This window comes from Anarhichas minor, unplaced genomic scaffold, assembly GCF_050575085.1.
Source record: "Anarhichas minor isolate MPS153535 unplaced genomic scaffold, ASM5057508v1 ptg000024l, whole genome shotgun sequence".
NCBI lineage: Eukaryota > Metazoa > Chordata > Actinopteri > Perciformes > Anarhichadidae > Anarhichas > Anarhichas minor.
The window spans coordinates 16665544-16687201 of NW_027466470.1; the positions used below are offsets into that span (position 1 = coordinate 16665544).

General features: G+C 44.2%; 1 protein-coding gene across 8 annotated transcripts in view; it reads right to left on the minus strand.

The window, feature by feature from the left end:
• Positions 1-8061: 8061 nt before the first annotated feature.
• znf521 (zinc finger protein 521) overlaps positions 8062-21658 on the minus strand; it is an 89997-nt gene continuing 76400 nt past the window's right edge. For all 8 annotated transcript variants that reach the window (XM_076097756.1, XM_076097755.1, XM_076097742.1 and 5 more), the window contains 2 exons: positions 20554-20669; positions 8062-9538 (listed from right to left, as the gene is read on the minus strand). In XM_076097756.1, the coding sequence (XP_075953871.1) occupies positions 9509-9538; positions 20554-20669 (146 nt within the window). In that variant the 3' untranslated portion in view covers positions 8062-9508. The remainder of the gene's footprint in view (positions 9539-20553; positions 20670-21658) is intronic.

Consider the following 21658-nt stretch of genomic DNA (forward strand, 5'->3'; position numbering starts at 1 on the left):
CAGTATGATGTTATTTACGGTTCGCTGTGTCCAAATCTAAAGCTTGTGTTTAACATCCATCATAGGCATACAAATCATGTTCCTGTCTGAAACTGAATACATCAACAGTTTTCACATACTGTAAGAAACAAGTTCAAGATTTGTCTTGAATATGTGCAGGCTAGCTAGCAATCCATCAATTGTGTTGTCTAGTTTGATATGTTAAGCTGTTATCTTGAATGTATATATATATTGACGATTCATGTTCTTAAGGAGGTATGTGTTGCACTCACTGTGACATTCAGTGAAACAGATCACTGTCACCCTCTGCTGTTAGAAGGTGTACCAGTGATGATGTTACAGAAGCACAGAGATGAAAAGAAAAAGTATAAATGTTTGTAAAAAGAAATGTGTTCTTTTTGGGGCACATTGTTATACAAAAGATTAGTAATGGATCACATTTCTCCGCACACTGAGTACATTGTCAGCACATTTATCATCTCATGTAAAAAAAACAAAAAACATGTCTTCTTTGCTGTACTATAGAAAAACAACAAAAACAAAAGTAAAAAAAAGTTAAAGATTATTTCTCAGTTTGTTTTACAGAAAGTATTTGCTTTTCTGTAAGATAGAGAAGTAATCTGTTTACAAACAATGCCAAAAATGGTTTTACTGCGATCAGCAGACGCATGTGTACTTGTGTGCCACTAGATGTCACCATTCACCTTTACAGCTTCCTGTGTGCACAGCGCTTGAACATTAAGCTTCAATCCGTCATAGAGAGAAGTCAATCTTTGTCGTTGGCCAGGGTTTCCATTAACTGCTTTACTTTTTTTGTTTGTACTTGAACTGTTATATACGTGCTATATTTTTGCACCAGGACCCTGACTGATTGAAAGTGTAGTAGAAGAATATAACCATAGGTCCATAAAAATGGACGCTGCTCTCTTTATATTTATTCACAGTGAGTCCTTTCACTGTCACATAGTGTCACTTGTAATTGCAAAACCTGAAGAGTTACATGTAATTGTTTTGTAGTCCTCAGGTGCTTTTATGCCATATATCCTTTGGTAACTATTTGTGTAACTTAAATATTAGAGTAGTGGCCTAAATGTTGTCCTCTTGGCTCGGAAGAAAGTTCAATCTTTGGTGCTTAAGTTAATTAAGTTTAGGATTTTCTAAAAATAAACACATCTCTGTTACTGGCTGAGGGTCTTTATGCACATTATAGAATAAATAAATTAAGCTCTGTTACGCATTATAAATGTAGATGCTGTCTACCTGATGGCTAATTGGGTCAGTGCCAAGCGCAGAGTGGCTTTTGTTTGATGTGCAGATGAAATGCTGAGAGTGCAATACCATTTTTGTATTGTTCCCCTGTCTAGCTATACGATTTGATAGATTAAATGAGTTCTTTCCAGATGTAGACTTATTAGACCTGTAATTACGCCGTCATGTTAGATAGTGGGGTCACATTTGCAGGTGCCATGGGTCCCACAGGGGACTTACATTGCTCAAATTGTTGCTGTTGCGCATGTGCACATCTGGGCCCCTGGTCAGGTGCTGGGAATAAGGGCACAGCTGCAGGGAACAGGCCTCTGCTCCCCCCTCCGCCTCACTCCCTTTCCTCGCCTGTGGCGTGGTGGTGGGGGGGGACGGGGGACGGAAGCACACTTCTGACCAGAGGGATGCAAGCGCATTTCCCTCGGGACGACAGAACTGCATTTATCAGCGGAATGGAAAGCCTGGGTTCACTCCCTGTGTATCTAAATGTGACAGCAAGAGCCTGTATCACTGTGAGGAACGCTGGCACTGTGTGCAGTTATATTAGGAGCACTACTGCAATTGATTTTGTTGATAGATTGAAATGCCATGGCATGTGTGCCAAACCGATGTAGCTACTGACTGAGGCTGTGTTGCGGATCATGCCAACCTAAATTGGTCTAGGAGGAAAAAATACAGATGAGAGATTTTAATTATGTCCGCATGCAGAGGTTGTGTGTGTGTGTGTGTGTGTCTTTTTAAGCATGTTCAGTAAGTATACGTGAATGTGTTTATCACAGGGGTTTGGATGTCTGTGACCCCAAGCAATGGATCTAAAAGCAGAGACCCCAAATGGAGCGCACCTGTGCCCCTTAAGTTTATAGAGCCCCATTAGCAGAGACTCAGTCAGTGATCTGAGGGGGAAGAAGGCCTATATAACTTCCCCATGAGAATCTCTGTATAGTTAAACTCTTAGAGTATCCACTTTTAAGCACTTTCTTCGGATGACTTGATGCTGAATTCTCTTGTTTTCAAACTGGACAACACCTCTAGTCTACACAATAGACAATAAAAAGTAACAGATGTGGAATGAAGCCACTGTAACATGAAAAAAACACACAAGACATTTTCATATACCAGCACTCCTCACAACATGGCGATGACCAATATAGCATTTTAAAAGTCACGCTGGAATATAAAAGTGAGCCGGCAGACAAGACCAAACCACTTTAGTCTGCAGATACAGGTCAAAACTTTGACCTCTTTCGAAGTTGTAGCATCACTTATCTTCCCCCCGCGTAGGCTGTTCACTTTCTCAGCTAACTAAATGTAAACCGCAGTTTAATATTTCATGAGGGACATACTCAAAAAGAAAAAAAAACAGACTATTTCTGCTTCATTTTTGCCTTTTCCGTTCTTCCGTTTTTCCCTCTGCTTTTTCCTGCAGTGTACTTCCTGACTAGAGATTAAATAATTCCATTGGAATCCTCTTAGGATGGGTTCCCAGCACTTGGCAATTAAACAATTACATTTAATCAGCATGGGGCGACGCTTCAAGTCACCCTCATTTCAGACGTTGATTAAAAGCAATTCTGCAGTGGTTATAGCTGTCGACATTTGAAACTGTGGTTCACTTAGGTTTACTCCGTCTGTGGGGTCAGGTTGGATAGCAATATGGCAGGTTCAGCAACGGTCGAGTGCTGTACCCGCCTGTGGTGGGTAAAACAGTGATGATAGAACTCATGGCCGACCTAATATTGTCCCTTAAGTCAGAACTAGTTAGATTACTTTGAGACACTCTGACCCTACATCAAAGAAGACTCAACTAACAATAGAAAGAAGAGGGACATTAAGTTATGCATGTGGGAGTCCAGATGTGTGAGCGTGTTTGTGCTTTTTTTTTTTTCCAGGTGCATTTGACTGCGTCCACACACAGCTGTTTCCTCCTGCAGCCACATGCTGGTGCATCTGCAGTGAATGAAATGCACCTTGACAAATACAATTTCATCATGCCATGCAATAGCATCTCCCTCTGTGATGGCAAACAAGCTGAGAGAGGGCACAGGGGGCGGAACACTTTTGTGCGTGAGAGCCGTATTTGACACCATTGCCCGAGTGAAAGAGTGTATACGTGGCACAGCGCTGGAGCGGAGCGTCGTATTTTCCCGTGCAACGCAGATGAGTTGTGATGGATACCCGGCCCCCTCTTGTGAAACCCAGGTGCCCCTGTTTCATAAGGCACCCCACTGGCTCCCCAGCCCTCTTAATTAGCGGCTTCCGTCAGCTGGCACAAAGGCCTTCAAGCACCAGTCGCTGGCCTCTGCTGCTGAAGCGATCCAGTTCGCTCCAGATCTTCAGCTTTTCTAACAGATGGATATATCGGCGGGCTGAGTAAGAGGCATCAAGGTTTTCGCAAACCTGTAAATAACCTGTGAACTTCCTCCAGATCAGGCATGCTGTTGAATGCTTCATACAGTGTGCTTTTTTTGGTATTAATAAATATTGGCAAACTGCAGAGAATGGGCTTTAAGTTTTAGTCTGCAGGTACTCTGAAACGAGACACTGATGATTTTTGTATGATGGAGTCAAATATAGATAAAAGGTATCACCAGGACTGGAATGTAGCCTTTTTTCCCGGTGCAGTATCACAGCAGTGCTGTAACAATAGTCTCTTCTAATGACATTCCCCTAGTAACTTCTTGCCTCTAAGAATCTCACGGGGGAAGCGCTACAAAAAGTGATAATTACATGAAATATACATAGAGAATAAAGGGAGCATGTTTACATAACCAGGCCCATAAATATCTGACGGAGAAGACATTGTTCTCCGACTCCTTTTAAGCTGATCTCCCAGGGATGCCATTTTAATGACATGATGGTTTAAGAGATGCTGCTCCATCTCGTTCCATATTTAATTAACTTTTGCTTTTCTGACGCAGAGCAAAAAACAGAATAAAGAACGCGTGATAGAGACAAACACACACGATAGCGAGGAGACAATAACAAATAGCTGGGAGAACAGAGAGGGAGGCAGGGGGAACATGAGCAGAGACCTTGTCATGCTTTTGTGAGCTGTTTACAATACAAGAGATGCAAAGGGAGGAGGAGGGGCAGTGGAAGAGCGAGAGAGCGATGAAGACTGACATGGGTGAGAGAGGATGGCAGTGAGGGATGAGAGAGACAGGAGAAGAATGAAAGACAGATTTAAAGAAAATTGAGGGATGAAATTAAGAAAGAGGAGAAGAGGAAGAGACGAGAGAGAGAGAGAGCGCGGGGCACTCTGGTAGAATGAGGCACTTGTTCTCCCAAGGGGCTCCATTATGGAGCATTATTTAGTTCATCACCAGTAAGAGGGAAATAAATATATAACTCACAGTGACAGTATTTGCTTAACTGTCATTCCAGATTTACCAAAAATAAATAGAATAAACACTTAAAAAAAAAGAAAGCCATTTTTGTATTCTATTCAAGCATCCGTCTCCACATTTTGTGCCACACATACCAGTGTTCATCTGCCACGTGTTCAGCAAGTAAACACGTGGCAGATGTCAGCGAGCAAAGATGATTTCACATCAGCATTAGTATACTATGTACATATACAGAGATTTCTAAAGACTATGAAAGCACTAAATCGTGGAGAAAACGTTGTCTTTTTCTGCGTTAGTTGGTCTCTCACACTAATTGTACGGGAACACTTGAACCGGTTTCCGCAGTCACACCAAGCTCAAATCATTTAACCTATAGATTCATGTTCTGCCGCGTACATACAAGGGACTCTGCCCAGAATTCGGTGGGCTCTCCTCTCCTCTCTCTCGCAGTGTGTTTTCTATTTTTACTGTCAGCTGTATACGGTGTAAGCTGCATTATTGATACTTTCTTTCCCTTTTTCTCTCCTCTTGTTAGACTCTTCCCCTGTCCTCATATCATCACATCGGCCACGGAGCCTGGAGAATTGCAGTGAATTTGACCCCACCTGGTCTATATTTTATTGCTTGGTGTTTAATACATTTTTGAAAATCCTCCCCCGGCCCATCCACACACACACACAAAAAAATAAAAAATCTAGTGCTTTGTCTATTTCAAGTGTTTGTCTTGGTGAGGCAGAGGGAGATGACTGGAGGGGGGTACTCACCTTCAGCTCTCCCAGTTCGGAGACAGGGGGCATCATTATGAAAGGCTGCAGAGGAGGGTGAATATAGTTTGCTCGTCTGTATGTGTGTATCTCGGTGATGGACTGACGGCTCGGCCAGGGCGTACCCAGCTTCTTGCCCAATGTGTGCTTGGATGGGCTCAAGTCCCCTGTGACCACGAACAGGACAAGCCATTTAGAAAATGCATGAGGGGATGAAAGATGCATCTTCCCGACAAAAATCCGCTCGGAATACATGTTTTATTTCTCAAATACATTTATTTAGATCTTCAAGTTTTGTAGCTTCAAGTGTAGGTTTAAGGTGGACATCCTGTGATGGTACTATTAACAGCTCTAGGTGCTCTTCATAATTATTACCTGAGAACTGTCTTTGCCATCTGATACATTTGCAGGACAAAAATCTGTAAAGTAACTTTGCTCTGAGGAGGAGTATCTGAGATAAAGGTTTTTACTGTTTTCGCATTACTACAATTACATTTTAAAGACACAGAAACAGGGTGTACACAAAATGACACAGGGTATAAAGAGAAGAGCATCTCAAAGGCCCTTATGCTTGAGCCATAAACACTGTGGCAGAGCTACATACTCAGGTTGGGGCGTCCATTTTGCTGACACAGTTCTGAAGTGAAAAGATGGCTCTCTGGATGTGGAGTGCCGGTGAGAGAGATTGGGTTACCCCCCAGACACTCCCAGCGGATCTCCTGGCCAAATGGATCTGGATCTCACGCTTGGGCGCACATATTGAATGCCATAAGAGGTCTCTGAGGTCTCTTTCAGTGGGAGGACTGCGCAGCCTAACAATGTGGAGTTTTCACCAAACTAAATTTTGCACCAAAGAAGAGTGATAGCAAGGACACCGGAGCACAAGGGACGAACACTGAATGCATACCTACATTTGTGCAGGTTGTTCATACCGGATAAAGTCGCTCATTCTCAGCCTTGAGGATACTGCACATACTGCACAGGTTCAGTCGGATCTCATAATTCTTTAATAAAGTCTTAACACAGGCTGCCACTTTTCCTCTAGGGGACTACGGGTATTAGGCTGTCAAATGAAAAAATCCAAAATGCCATTTCGCACACATTCTGGACAAGAACAATGGCATTTCAGCTACTCCCAAACATCTGGCCCGACTGCCCGGTTTCACCAAGGACTGGCCAGGCTCTTAGCTGCAGTGAGTGCCACTTGCATCGAGGTTATGTTCAGGCAACGACACCGCAGAGGATCAGCCGGGCTAAGTTATCTCTGAACAAGCCATCCATTCTGCTGCTTTCTGATGGAAGAATACTTGGGGGCTGTGTAATTATATTGCTTTAAACGAACCCCTGAGAACGCCCCTGCCAAAGCGCCCACAAAGTCTCACACTTGGGCGAGTGTCAGAAGCACATCGCTTGTGTATGCACTCATGTGTGTAGCTGTGTGTGTGTGTGTGTGTGTGTGTGTGTGTGTGTGTGTGTTTTGCTGCTTAGGCTGGCGTTAAAAGGGAGGCCGCAGTGGTTCTGATACGCCTCACAAGTGAATTTAATTAAATCATAAATATGAGCTGGAGGCCGCCACCCAATTTAATGTAATGGATGATGTGGGCCAGTCCATCTCTGGCAAAGCTAAGTTCTGGACCTGTTCAAATGCCCTTGAAGCTTATTAAAAGTGTCTGGCACGCGGAGATGCTAGCAAAGTTGTTTAATGGATGCCCAGCTTGCATTCAGTATGACAGTTAATGTTGGGCCATACCATCTCTGCTTTGGACGAGGGGTTGCGTCGCCACTGTGGAAGTCTGTCAATGTAAGAGGCCCAGTCCATTCCTCATATGATCTCCATTATAGTAATGTAATAAAAGCTAATAGATGACAGACAACATGCCCATTTGATGTTACGCTTGACATGAGAAAATGTAATAAGCTTCAGAAACCCCGACAACATAGATTATTTTCTGTGACAAATGTTCTTTAATATTAACATCCGGAGGGGTCACATTTAAATGTTTTCATATATGCTCTGCACATACTAGATCAAAATAGGAATATTACTGTGCTTCTCTTAGTATTCTATATGTTTTAATCTGCATACAATATATGGTATTATGCATTATTTCATACGTACAGTACATAATGAAATGCAGTATATTCTGAGTATTTAAAATAAGGGGTGAGTTCACGGTCATTCGTTACTCACAGTATAACCTAGTTACAATGAGCTCCATCGCTGAGCCTTTTCAAAACAAGACTGAAAGCTTCCGCAAATGTTATGCCGCTCGCGTGTCACCGTTGATGAATCATTTGCTGGGACAGACAGATGTTGTTGCATGGGTTTCGTCCCATCCGGCAAAGGCAGAAGAATCTTTTTCCGCGGTCTCCCGGAGTGCTGGAGACTCCCTAAATAGACCCAGCGCAAGGGTGTGTAGAATGGGGACCGCACAGGGTGATGGGTAATGGAGTCATTAATAACACAGACCTCCCTTAAGATGCTCAGATGTTTGTTAGCGAGAGCCACGAGGGAGTGAGGGAAAATAGGATGCAATTTGATACAAGGAAGAAAAAAAAGCAGTGTACACTTTTGATGATGTTGTTGCCATCATAGGTCTTGTCTGACGGGTTAATTGCGTTCACAGACATTAACACTCAGATACAGATAAGTATTTTATGTAGATAATGAAGGGACAATGAAGCCGTTTCCTCATACAGTTTTTAATATTTCCATCACATGTGCAACACAAAAAAATGAGGTCTGCCAAATACAGAACTCCATATTTGTACAATACATTTTAATAAGATCGGAGATAACTGTCCTTTTGCTGCAGGAGATGGTGGTTTCCTGTAAACTGTGTACGAACAACTCTCAATCAAAATGTCAAAACGTTAAAGTTTTATACAAAAGTGCATCTCAGGTTCAATGAATGCAAAACATTTACAGAACAGAATGGTTTAAAGTTTCGTATGCTGCCACAGCGGCTTCCAGCTTGAGCAGAGAGCGACGGGACAATGCAAAGAAACAAGAGGAGTACTTGGGCACTCTCCAGGAGAGCCAGGGACCGGGTTTAGTAACCACGCTTTATCCCCAAAACAGACTGACATTATATTCAGTCTTAATGACCCCAAATCCAAATGGATTTACTCCCCTACTGCGAAAAAAAATATCTATAGATAACAAAACATAAAGAAAAAAAAAATATTCCAGTAATCTCCAGGCTTCAACGAGCAGTAAACATTGACAACAGAAATGTACAGGTTGAGTCAGTGGGCTGGAGATTTCCCCATGCTCTGAGAGCCACATGGGAGCTTCACGCCTCTGTTCATGAGCCAACCAGAGGAACTAGCCTTTTCCAAATCTGTGTCACTGCGTTTGCATATATCAGCATCCTGTCCTGTTTTTTCTGTTCTCTGCGTTGTTTTATCTCTCTGTTTTGTTTTTTTCCTCTCATCTGAACTCCGGCGCAGGCAGTGCAGATTAGACGCACCGCCGTTTCTCAGCTGGTCCTCTGGCCAGCCATGTTATGACACAGGGACAAGATCTCAGCCTATGCTGGTGAATCGAGCTTTTCTACCCCATAATGATTGACCACGTTAGGATACAGAGTGACATACTGCGCAGTAGGAGTGGCGCTGATGAAAAGAGTCCTCCTGACAACACTTGCCGGCTCCTACAGCTTCCTACGCTCTGGGTGGCACCCTGTTTCTCCTTTACACAACTGGTTGAGTCTCATCTGGTCTGATTGACAATGTCATTGATATTTTTTTGTATCCCCCCCCCCTTCTCTTTTATTCGGACAAACATTTTGAACTGTACATTGGCAAATACTGTATAAGATTCCAATATAGCTGTAGTTAAGCAACACATGAAGAATTCTATGTACAAACAAGTTGGCTTTTTCTTTATTTTTGAAATAATGGTTAGTAAAGAACGGAGAGGGCTCTTTTATGTTCTTTCCCCCTCTTCCTTTTATTTTCTTCGCCTTTCTTTTTTCTTGCTGTGGCACGGTTCCTTGTGGTGAAACTGAACCGAAAGGTTCGGCGCAAGACAGTCAGTGGGAAACTGCACTGATGGTAATTGGCGGTCAGACATTATTTTTTTGCGTCACGTGATCCTTGTTCTTGGCCACGGCGCTGATCTTTGCCATGTTAGCTGCTGTGCTGAGTCAACGCGTGGTTCTGCAAGGACACAGAAAGAAACAAGGGAGACATTATAATCACATCCAACAAATGTATCTTTCAGTTTCCTTCCCTTTCATTAAAAAAAGGACATTGGGGACATTTTTTTTCATCTTTCATAACAAGGACAATGCTCTACACCGAGAAATATATTTCAAATGGTATGATTGACAAACACTTATCATTATCTTGACATTTGAACGACGTCATCATTAGGCTTTCATTATTCAGATCCAATTAACTTGCACAGGAGTTGAACCTGTGTGGATTAATAGCAGTTTGGGATTAAGCAAAGTTAAGTCGGGGTCTAACACGAAGGCACAAGACCACTGACCACCACGAGCATCGCATCAGAAAACCTGCCTCCCGAAGACTGTGTGCATGGAGGCAAATCCAGAACAAGACACTGGCACACCTGATGCAACGTTATCCTCGGATCCAGTGATTACATTCATCAAAATGTGCTGTAAATGCACGGTGCAGAAAAAAGCAGTCGAGAAATACTTTGTGTGCAGGTGAGGCCGTTGACGATTTGATCCTCTACACTTCTGTAAATATGTAACGGTGCACAATTCACTACAACGGGATAACACAGTGACAATATCACTCTGTTTTGCTGTATCTCCCAAATTTATGCAGGCACACACACACAGGCCATTGAGAGTGGTTGTAGTGGGGCAGCTGTGCCAGGTTCTTTAAAGGGAGTGTGGACCAGGGGGTGTGTAACTGGTGTCCCTGGTGGGCTGAATCCAGGTCATCTTTTGAAGTGACTGCTAATCCCTTTAATGCAAACTACATGCCCCACTTGCTGCGCTCTGTTTAAAACACGGCCTTGGACTCTCTAAACTGGCATGGACTAGACACACCTGTCACAGAGTCATCAGCACGCATGCATGCACAAACACACACACACCTCAGCGCACACATACATTTTGTCCCGCACACAGGCACAGAATTAAGTGCACAAGCATGCGAGATGACAGTTTTACGGATAAACTAGTTTGAAAATAAGGCGGTGAGGGAGAGACGATCTAAAATGATTACCGCAACCTCAGAGAGAAGGTTTTACCAAAGCAGTCACCTTCAGTCCTGTTGGTGCAGAATCCCTCGGGCAGTTCTAGAAGACGACTATTAGCCCCCCCCCCCCCCCTTGCATTCATTCCTTCCCTCTTTACCCTTTCAGCTGCCTCCATATAAAGCATTTAAACACCTCGACAGCTTTCCTTTCAGCTAGGGCGATTACTTCCCGACAGGTGGGGTAATAAGCTGTTTGACGGGGGAGCAGGAGTGTGACCCCTGTAAGGGTTAGCGTGGCTCGCCTGGGCCCTGCTCTCCCCTTTTTTTTTTTTAAGAGGCGGCCCCGGACAGCTCCTCTGCTTCCCGCTCTCCTCTCTTGCTGAAATAAAGCTCCTTTAAGTGAGTCTGGGAGGAGACTCCCCACGGGACACTCTCTCTCTCGCTCTCCCCACCTCACCTCCTCCCCCTCCTCACACTCCACCAACCCCCTACCCCCCGGTGAAGACATCCTTGGCGTTGCTGAGGAGGGACAGGAGCACGGCAACCTTATTAATGAATGCGGCCCATTACCCGTCAGCCTGGCTCCTCGGCGACTCCCAGAAGCCGCTGCAGTACGTGACTTCAAATGGCAGGATATTGACACGAGCAGAGCAAAGCGGCTAGGAGTGTGTGTGACCGTGTGTGTGTATGTGGAAGAGAGAGAAACAGAGAGAGGAAAATTGTGCTCAACTGAGTGTGCATGCCTTTGTGCGAGTGTGCCAGTGCGTCTAGGTGTGTGTGTGTGTGTGTGTGTGTGTGTCTGTGGACCCCAAAGGAACGTAGCTCCTTGGATATAATGTAGGGCTCGTAACAGCTATTAGAGGGGAAAATAACCCCTCTGGGGAATGGCTCCCCCCTCTGCATGTCCCAGCTCTGTCTGACACACACTGCATTCTACCTTTTCCTTAAACATGCCAGGAGTTTTCTCACTGAGGGCTTTCTCAAGGACGGTGTTAAACGACTTCAGTGGCTGTGGCAGCCATGCAGACTAAAGGGAAATAGAGGAAAAAGAAAACCTTAAAAGAAGATGAAACTGATACCTTTATCTCTGTGGATACTAAACTCTGCAGTGTAGCTATAAACTGTTCCGTGTATGAGTATGGAGGGTGAAAGGGAGAGGGGGGAATTCACTTTCCAATCTTCATCCTTGTCAAGTCTCTTCAAGTACCTCTGCATCGGTGGCGGCACTGTATAAGTTAAATACTGACAGTACCCAACCACAAATGTCAAATCCGATGTGAAACACCCAATTGAGATCTTCGTGCAATAAAATGACCAAAATGTCCACTAATGGAAGATGTCACTAATGGTGTCACACCAGAATCACAGCAATTTCGGATTAGATGCCCTCCATTAAGCCTTTTAGCTCTCGTCCTAACTCCCTCCTTCAATGCCACCCTATTCCCCCTGAAACTCTGCCATTCCTCTTATCATCCATTTCCTTCCCTTCTACCCGACCCTTAATCTCCTCCTCGATCCTTTCAACCACCTGCTGGCCACACAGGCCTGCTGCAGGGACCAGTTAGCAGCAGTGTTCAGGTAAACCATAGCAGTCAATTCTCCACTAAATTAAATTTTGCTCTGATCAATAATGCGCACCCGCTTCTCCCTTATGAAGACTGGCTGCATTGGCTCTGAGCGCGCCTCCTCCTCCTCCTCCTCCTCTCCTATTCTCTCATCGGCTCTGTGCCACCGTTAAAACCACCACTTTCATCTGATTACATCACCCCACTGCAACGCCCTCAGGGGTAGTGCGAGAGGAGGGGGAACATCCGGCAGGGGTCTTGTGTACTCATGCAAACAGGTGCAACATGTCTTAGGAATTTAACACTGCCGCAGAGAGGGTGAGAAAAAACGGGGAACGATTGGGGGAAGAGCAGAGAGATCGAGACTGAGCAAGTTGGCTGGGGAGTTGATTTATTAACTAATCATTCTTTATGTCGTTCCCCATTGCTCTGGTCTCTCATCGATAGCACCCGGTCTCCAGTGAGGCAACAGAGGTGCATTTCTTACATCAGCTCTGCAAAGGAAGTCCAGCGAACTAACACACATCCTCTCTTTCATCTGATCTCGCTGCATTAAAGACAATCCTCACACTGTCCAACATCACAGAGACATGTAAAGCCTAATCGCAAGCTAACAATGTTTGATTAGCACGATGTTAATACCTGCAGAGCACATGTTAAGTAGCCTACATTGCGTTTGCTCTTCTACCTGGTGTTATCCAGCATGTAACATTAAACCCAGGCTTTATCGAGTGGTTAGAGAGCTGAGTGAGCAGTAACGACTTTTTAAGCCGTGGCCTTTTCAAGGCACCTCTCACAAACAAAGCAGTGTGCACTTTACACAAGCGTGGAACTGACCACCGAATTAAACTTGAAACTTGAATTTGTAATATTACGCATCCCTCAAATTCTAGGAGCTCTATCTTCAAATTCTAATCATTTTTTAACATTTATACGTCATGTATTGCATAGAAATGTCACCAAAATTAAATTGAGTGCATGAACTGACACTGAATAAAAGCCCTGGCGTCACTAGGTAAAGGAAAAGATTGTTACGTAACCTAAGTACGTTACGTAAGTCCATGTTGAGTTTCGGTTTCACACCGGACACGAACAGCAGCCTCCTGGGTAAAAGACCATCCTTCCATCCACCCAATCCTCCTCCCTACATCAACTGAGAGAATGGATGACCGGAGCGGTTGCTGTGAGCATTTTACATCGTCTCGGATGGGTTCACATTAGAATTAGTTGAAAGCCTGGTGCGTCTCATTAAGACCCTGTAAAGGGTGCCTTGCATCGGTATTTGACGAACTGGGCATAATACTGAGCTGGTATTTTGGTTCTAATGTAAAGTAATAAAGTTCTAAAACTAGAATTACCACCTCATAGTTGTATGTCTCTGTATGGCGTTCTTTAGATATAGCGTTCATGAGAATCAAATGGGCCAAAAGGCCACAGTGACCTTTGACCACCAACATGTTTTCAGGTCATCTTTGAGTCCAGGCAAATTGACTTAAATTTGTGTCAAATTTGAAGAAATTTGCTCAAGGTGTTCCAGAAATGTCACGTTCACGAGAATGGACCAGACGGACAACCCGGAAATATAATGCCTCCGGCGCATAAAACAAACGAACCCAAAATGTACTTGATCTTAATGTTTACAGGATATAAAAAGGTATTGAAAGTCAGACAGGAAGGACTGCAACTATTTATATCTAACAGATTATTAGGTTGGGGTATTCTCTGAGAATATTGTAATTGTAAATTTCTGACAAATGGAAAACGTAGTCGCATTAATGAATAATTACTTAAAGAATCAAGACATTTATTTGTGTCTGTTGACCTGCTAACATGTGCTCGTAACGGTAAAGCATGGATGTGCTAATGTGAGTCAAGTAAGTCTTAGTTACAGCAAAGATTACTCATTAAAGAAACTATTTAATTAGAAGAGTGAAGCACATTTATTTGAACCCCTGCGGCTAAAGTGTCTTATTTAGTTTATCTATAATCAAAAATTTGATGGAACAGTCAAAAACTGTAAACATCCCCCTCTAAGCTCTGATTAAAAGTCTTATCAGTCTGTTCCTCCAACCCTGCATGGCTGACATACGGTAAGTCTGCATAGCTACATCTGGAGCACGGGGAGTGTGCACAAAACCACTGAGACCTGTGCATACCCGTAGTCATCACTCAGGAATTTAATTAACGCACAAGAGAAACGTCATCAAATGATACTAAAACAAAGAACCCATGGTCTGTCTTTGAGGTTCCGAGCTGCAGGGTGACTTAAAGCAATCGAATGACTTGGATATTTGAGCTAAAGCATGTCTGTGCAACGATTGAAGGATGAACAATGGACAGCACTGACCCCGTCGCGTCTCGGGTAATTTTGCAAAAGTTCTGCCACCGTGAGAAGTGTTTTCTTATCGCTCAAAACCGCTGTGGAGAAAGACAAGAGTGCTGCATTCTGCCTTGATCTTTAATGGTGTGTTGAACTCGGCCCGGTATTGACTCAGTCCTCCCTTTGTGCATTCCCTACTGTTGACCAGTCCACTGAGGGAGTAATCCTTCCCTGCTTTGACCTCAGGCCAGGCTTACTGCTGGCTAGTTTTGGCCAATGAAGAACACAATCAAATAAATAAATAATACAGCAGTTGGCATTCTCCACAGTCATCACTTATCAGGCCGTAGGGAGGGTTGACCCCAAACACTGTTGTGCCACAACCGGCCTGGTCTCCTTGGTAACAGACTGTCTTGTTTGAAGTGAGGTGCCCGGGGAGTCATGGTCGTACAGTAACGGCACTAGGCTAGGCTGGAGTTGACAACAGCAATGTATTTCAAATGTCTTCCACGTGTGTCACTTTGCGTCCGGTCGCATTTGCACTGAACGCTTCTAAAAATATATATTACATCCATAGTGGTGGAAACGCTTTGATTAGATGTCTAACTACCCCGACCAAATGCTTCTGAGGTGTAACCGGAGATGACGGACCACCCTTTTTGTGGGTTGGTGCTTTGTAGCTCCAAATGATACTCATTACCCTGTCTAAGTAGACAAGTGAATGGTACTAGAAACACACTATGCAGTGATCCCGCTGTTTGACTGAGGTAGCAAAACAACTGCACAACTGCTGTGTTATTATGGGGCCTCATTAAGTGAGGAGAGAGTGGGAGACGGGGGAGAGGGAGAGAAGGAAAGCAATAGAGAGAGGGCCAGCGAGAGGGAGGAGAAAAGAAAAAAAGAGGTAGAAAAAAAACAAAAAACACTGGAGAGCGATACAAACCGTAGTCTGAGGTGATAGCAACACACAGATGCCTTTCCAGCCAAAATGAAGACTATGACTAAAGAACCCAATTAAGGGCTTTCTTAGGGGAGCCATCTTGGGAGGGGGATGGGTCTTCCTGGGACATGAGCCCTGGGCTACATCCTCTAATTAGACAGAGCGAGGGGGGAGGATCTCTGCCTGTCACTGGGAGGGAGATGGGGTCCATGGGGTTCCACATGTCAGTCCCAGAAACAAAACACAATTACTCTCACATTTAACCACTTCAGTCAGGGACAGACTTTGACTAGGGATGTTACAGAGCGCCTGCCCCCCCCCCTCCCTCTCCTGTGCTGCTTGATATGCCACTTCACAAATGCAGAGATTTCTGAGGACTAAATTTTCTGCTGCATTTCCGCGCTCCTGTCGGAGGGCGAGAGTCCATCTGCACTCACATGTTTTCCCACCGAAATGGAGGAGCGAATCGGAAAACATTTGCTTTTAATTGACGAGTATCATTTCAACATCCTTTTCCAAAACTGAAGAGACAAATTACTTCGGTGGTGCGACGCGTGGATCTGAAATTCGAGAGGGAATAATTGTTCTAATGCGGTTTATTTTGGCCTCTGCTGCATTTTGTTAACATCAACAGCATAAGAGACACTTGGAAATCAAATCACTACAGGCAGTAAATTAAACCTGCAGTGAATTTCCTGAGAAGCGCCGAAAAATGGCATTCATCAAAGTTGCTGAAAGAGTCAACGAAGAAAAGTAAAGGAGACATGTTTGAGGGAGAGATCCGGTGATGGATTGTAGCGCAGCACACCAAGCGTCTCCTCTTTGTTTGGATTTAACTTTCCCCAGTGGTGCAACACAGGAAAAAGAAAAAAAAAAGAACAGCTCAAAGGCTTCTGGGAGTTTTTGTCATGTCTCCCTCCAGACAATGTGTTTGCATGCACATATCATACCCTGGGAGAGACAGACACAAAGACAAACACATACAGCACGCACACAGATGTATACACACACAGAGAGAAAGAGAATATCCTCCCAGGATCATTAGGTCTGTCATGCTGTCTAATTCTGATCCACCTACAAAACTAGAACACCACTATTGTGATACATCACTAGTCATCTAAGGGTGTTTATGTCCGCATTTACAGTGTTGTACATAATTATAAAGAAGCTTAAATATTAATGATGGCGCCTCACAAGCAGCTGTTTTTTTTTCTTCTTCTTCTTCCTTAAGTCATTGTTCTTTTATTTTGTAGTGCAACTTTTTTTGAAATGGTGACAGAATTCTGAGCACCTGGGGTGATGAAGAAGAAAACAAGTTGTCATATAAAAGGAAAAGAAATATATATATGCAACTTTCAAAAGCGTGAAGAGCTGTCACACTTGGCAGATCAAGATATTCTGAGAAAATGGGGTGTTTGAGAGCCGCTTAGGGACAATCACACAAAGCTTTGCTTTTGTGCGACACTTTTGGGACGTGGGGCAGTTGGGGCGTTTTTGGGGGCATATTTTAAAATTCATAAAAAAAAAAATAGAAAGAAGAAAAACAAACTTCTGTGAATTAGGTCTCTGTGCTTCACACTGAAGAGTGCCATTCTTAAGACTTCATGAAAAGAAAGGTGGATAAGAAAGGCCTAAAATATTGTTTTGAAGAGCCATCATTCATAGAATGAACTCAAGTCATTCCATGCATTATGATATTAAAAACACAGCACACTGCATACACACTTTGGATGCATTTAACCCATTTCATGCAGCTGTTTCCTCTATAGCGCTCTCTCCCCAACTCCCTCCCCTCTCTGCGGCTGTCCATCTCTAATTCTTTCCTCCTCTTTGCCCGCCTTAGACGGACGTTAGTTGTTTACACCTGGTGACCGTGAAGCCTATAAATATGCTTAATTAAAACAGTGGAATTGGTCACAGCTTGGCAATAATGGCTATCACACGGGGAGAGGAGAATCTCATTTGTGTGGGGAAGTAGAACGTGATGCAGATGTGCTCTTGTCACTTTCAGCACTCATTAAGGCCAGGGCGCTTTGGATCGTCTTTGAAGGAATCCTTTTAAAAGACACTCCAATTAAGGTATGTGTCCTGCGGGCGTCTGAGGAGAGGGAGAAGTAATACGGTACCCCACTCCTCCGTCGATCGCGGCACGACTTAACACATGACTTACAATCTCGTGTCACTTCTAAGCAATGATAATGGAATTGGACGATTGAGAGGAAAAAAAAAATAATATAGACAGCCCGGCTTAAAAGAACCGAGGGAATCTCGCACAGAAAATGTCATCTTCGCTGTTACTGTTACTTCAATCTCATTGTCTTGTCTTGTCTTGTCTTCGGAGGAACTGGAATCGGCAGAGCCCTCCAGATCGACGCATCTCTGGAGGAGCTGAACTTGTGGGTTTTCTTCACAAATGAACTGCACTCAGAGAAATGTCAGATTTAAGCTGTGGCTAATACTGCACACCGATCAGTTAATGAAGCCGGTTAATTAATCCAGCCTATAGCAGCATTGTCAGTGTCTCAGTTCCTTTCGAATTGTAAAAAGCTACTGCATCCAACCGAAGCCAACGCAAAGTTTATGTTTCACAATGCAATATGGACTTTGCTCGAACCCAGCAACATTGTTTGCTCAAAAGGGGGCAGCTGCTTTTCAATTTTCTTATATCTAAATTTAAAAGTGTCTTATTTGGGAGAGAGGATGAAGTGAAGCCATGCTCAAGGGGTGGGCAGTAGTTGAGGGTCAGAGAGAGCGCTGCACAGCCAGCCAGCTTGCCCTCCCCATCAGCACCTCATGAAATATCTAGACTTTGCTCCATATTTTAATGGGGTGAGGGAGAGGGATGCACAGGGTGGAGGCTGTGTGAGTGTGTGTGATGGTGGAGGGGAGTCCTCTGGAGAGTTTCGAGGGGAATGGTGGTCTCTGCATCTCAGTGCTTATTTATTTTTTTTGTCCGTGAAAGAAAGAGGAAAGAGGGAGAGAGCGAGGGAGAGCAAGAGAGATTATTCTCCTTTGGAATCTGGATTCTGGGGCACACAGGCCCAGGAGTCAGTCAATCTGGCCAGTCTGAGGGGGGCGGCTGGGCAGGGGGTCCTAGGAGGGCTGATTAGACGGATGCTCTCCCATCATCCATCTCGACAGGCTGGCGAAAATTGGCTAGCCCCTCGCAGGGTAGAGTTCACGGGGGGAGGCAGGGGGGGAGGATGTGGAGCGGTGGACTGGATACCTGTCACAGCCTTTGGTCTGTTTCAGGATCTCAGCAGCAAATTAATAAAATATCGTTCCTGCTTCCCTTTACCTGCCGTGGCAGCTCTCCCTCTCGCCGCTGCTTCTCCCTGCTTGCATTGGCCCTTTGACCCCTCCGACTACTGTGAGAGATGAGGAGCCCAGGCAGCCTGCAGGTGGGCCAGAGTGTCAGGGAGAAACAGGGAGAAACTCCAAACTCAAGACCCGGCAAAGGGGGAGAGCTTCCACTTCTCGCGCTGCTGGAAGACAGCTCCACTTCAGACGGACTGACAAACGACTGCTCCATGTCAGGGAGACATTTTGAAGTGTGATGCATGGGAAATGGCAACCGCAAACAAACAACAACTAAAAACAAGACTCCAACCTGTTGTGAAGGGCTTCAACTATAGACAGTGAAAGTGGCAAATCTAACATCCACCAAGTTCAGGAGTCGCGTCTTCAGATAAAGAAGGAAGTCGGTCATGATGTAAATAAACTGACAACGTGCATTTTTCTGTGTGAATGTGAAAAGAAACGGTACGTATGCGCGCATCCAAATGAGCAACATATGTGTTTGAGAGAGTGTGAGCATGCACTCACATGGGACTGCCTATAGAGCGGGGCGCAGGTTGAGCGTAAGGATCATCTTATCCCCCATGCTCATCCCCGCTCTCCTTTCATGAGCCCCCATTTCACAACAAAGTGCCATAGGTCTTTCATGTTCCACTCTTTGTCTTTTCACACAGGGTGTAAAACAATATCATCATGCATGAAACAACACCTCCGGGAAGTGGAGATCACATCATTCCAAAAAAAGGCAAACAAACATCCCCAGGTTAGACTGTTTACAGGTGCCTACGCCAACCCATGTCTGTATATAGAGCACGCGTACCAATCAGAGATGAAAATGTGATATATTGGAGGCCTTGGCATTAATGAAAAGACTTCATGTTGGCAGTTTGGTGGAGCACGAGGCTTGATAAATAACCTTCCACGGCGCTCAAATGTCCAGCAGATAATGATCACATTCACCTTCCTCCTGGCAGACACGCGGATCTATGTTTACAACCTGAATCTCAATATGAAAATCGTTGGCGATCAATGGGCAGCCAGGCCCTGGATACTTCCTCTGGCTACCTGCTAATACGCCGTGCTGCTAATCCAAGTTTCGGATAAATTGACTTGGAGGATGAGGTCAGGAGCTTTTGGTTTCTCTCTGCGCTTTAAGGCGAATTAAGAGCAATTTCGGTGATTGGACCGAACGCTTTTGTTATAGGCCACTCGTTTTTTAATGATTCAGTTTCAAAAGGTAATAGAAAAAGATTCTGGATATGAGAAGTGTGCCGTGTGTAAGGCAGATAATCCCCAAAACAAAACAGAGCTGCTTGAAAACACCACCACACTGAAATAATATAATAAGGTCTGTTTCATTTTTTCAGCTCCTCCAAGGACCGGAGAAAAAGATTGCTAGAAAACGGATTATCTCTCTAACGTTGCGAGTTCATAAGTCCAACTACTAACTTTGTTGAAGGGCAGATACGGTCTCCCGAAGGACAAAGCTCATATTTAGCCATGAGGCCTCCTCTGTGATTAGGAGGAGAGATGCAGGCATATTGACTCAACTGTGTTTTTGCCTCTGCACTGCATGTAATTACCTCTTCAAAAACGAACATTCCGCTAATCCTCTAATTCCAGATATTTTAGTGCTCTGCTGGTCTAATAAGCAAATCAAATCATATCTGCACATCACAAATGAGTTTTGGAAACGGACCGAAATAATTCCTAATTCCTTCTCTCTCATCCCAGCCGGGATGGAGGTTGATAGCCGGAGTGCGGTGAGCGGTGTTTAGTGTTTGTTAAGCTGTCATGTGCGATTAGTGGTCGCAGCTTCTTGCTGGTGGCCCTTTTTTTTTTTTTTTTTTTTTGCAAACGCCAGCCCGAGGCTCACCTGTAACTCTGTCTGGAAGAAGAACTTCTGTGGGCACTGCGAGCAGTCGTAGATCTTATCCTCCTGACCGTGTGCAGAGAAGATGTGCTGCTGGAGCTTATTGGCCTGGACGAATACTGCTCACATGCAAGGAGAGGAGACACAGGGAGAGAGAAGGAATGTTAGAGTGAGACTTTTCCTGAGTGTTGTACATAACGCATTTCAAAAAGTCACCGTAAGATGCCCATACTCTTTGCTTCCTATTGTTGACTGTGGTAAATTAGAGTAGTAGCCTGCGTTAAGGGAAAAAAGGCAACATCATAATTGCATCTGCCGGAATACAAATTGAAGACAGAGTATGTCAAATGGCAAGGAAAATGACTTAATTACAAACAAATGAATGCACTATCAACAACAGAAAAAACATTGTTATGAGCAATATAATTGAAAAAAAAAAAAATAACAGAACAATTTAGATGTTAACTGTGAAGCTAGAGTGGCCATATTTATGGCACTAGAGCTAGCGAATGCATAATGTTTTGGTAATAATGATGCTCTTTATTTAGCACTACAGTGGGGACAACAAGCCAGCAAATAAACAACCACGAAAAAATTGGCATGGCTTCAAGTGCAAAACATGGCCTCCATTAGTCTACATCGCTAATTATATTGACAATATAAATATTCATGATGTTGCACTACTTATTCATGCAGGCTCCGTCTACATTCACCATCATATAAACACACAACTCACTGGAACTTAAAACATATACCATACATGTGTGCTTTAATTAAGCCATAGTCCGCACTGGAAAGCTAAGGGGGAGCCAATTGGGTGCATCTTGAGTGTGTGTGTGTGTGTGTGTGTGTGTCTGCATTCTCCAAGGAGCACTTCAAACATGCCGTTTGTTATCCCAGACCCTTGTGCTTTAAGGACGGCTGTCTAATCTCAAAGGTCTGGATGCTCTGGAAAAGTTAGCATGTGGGGGCTTCATTTGAATTTCTTACGGCTCAAAATAACTTTTTCTTCTAATGTATGCACCGGGGGGGGGGGGGGGGGGGGGGGGGGGGGGGCACAAGGAGAGCAGGGGAAAAACGCACAGCCACAAAAGGTGAGGTGTCTGTC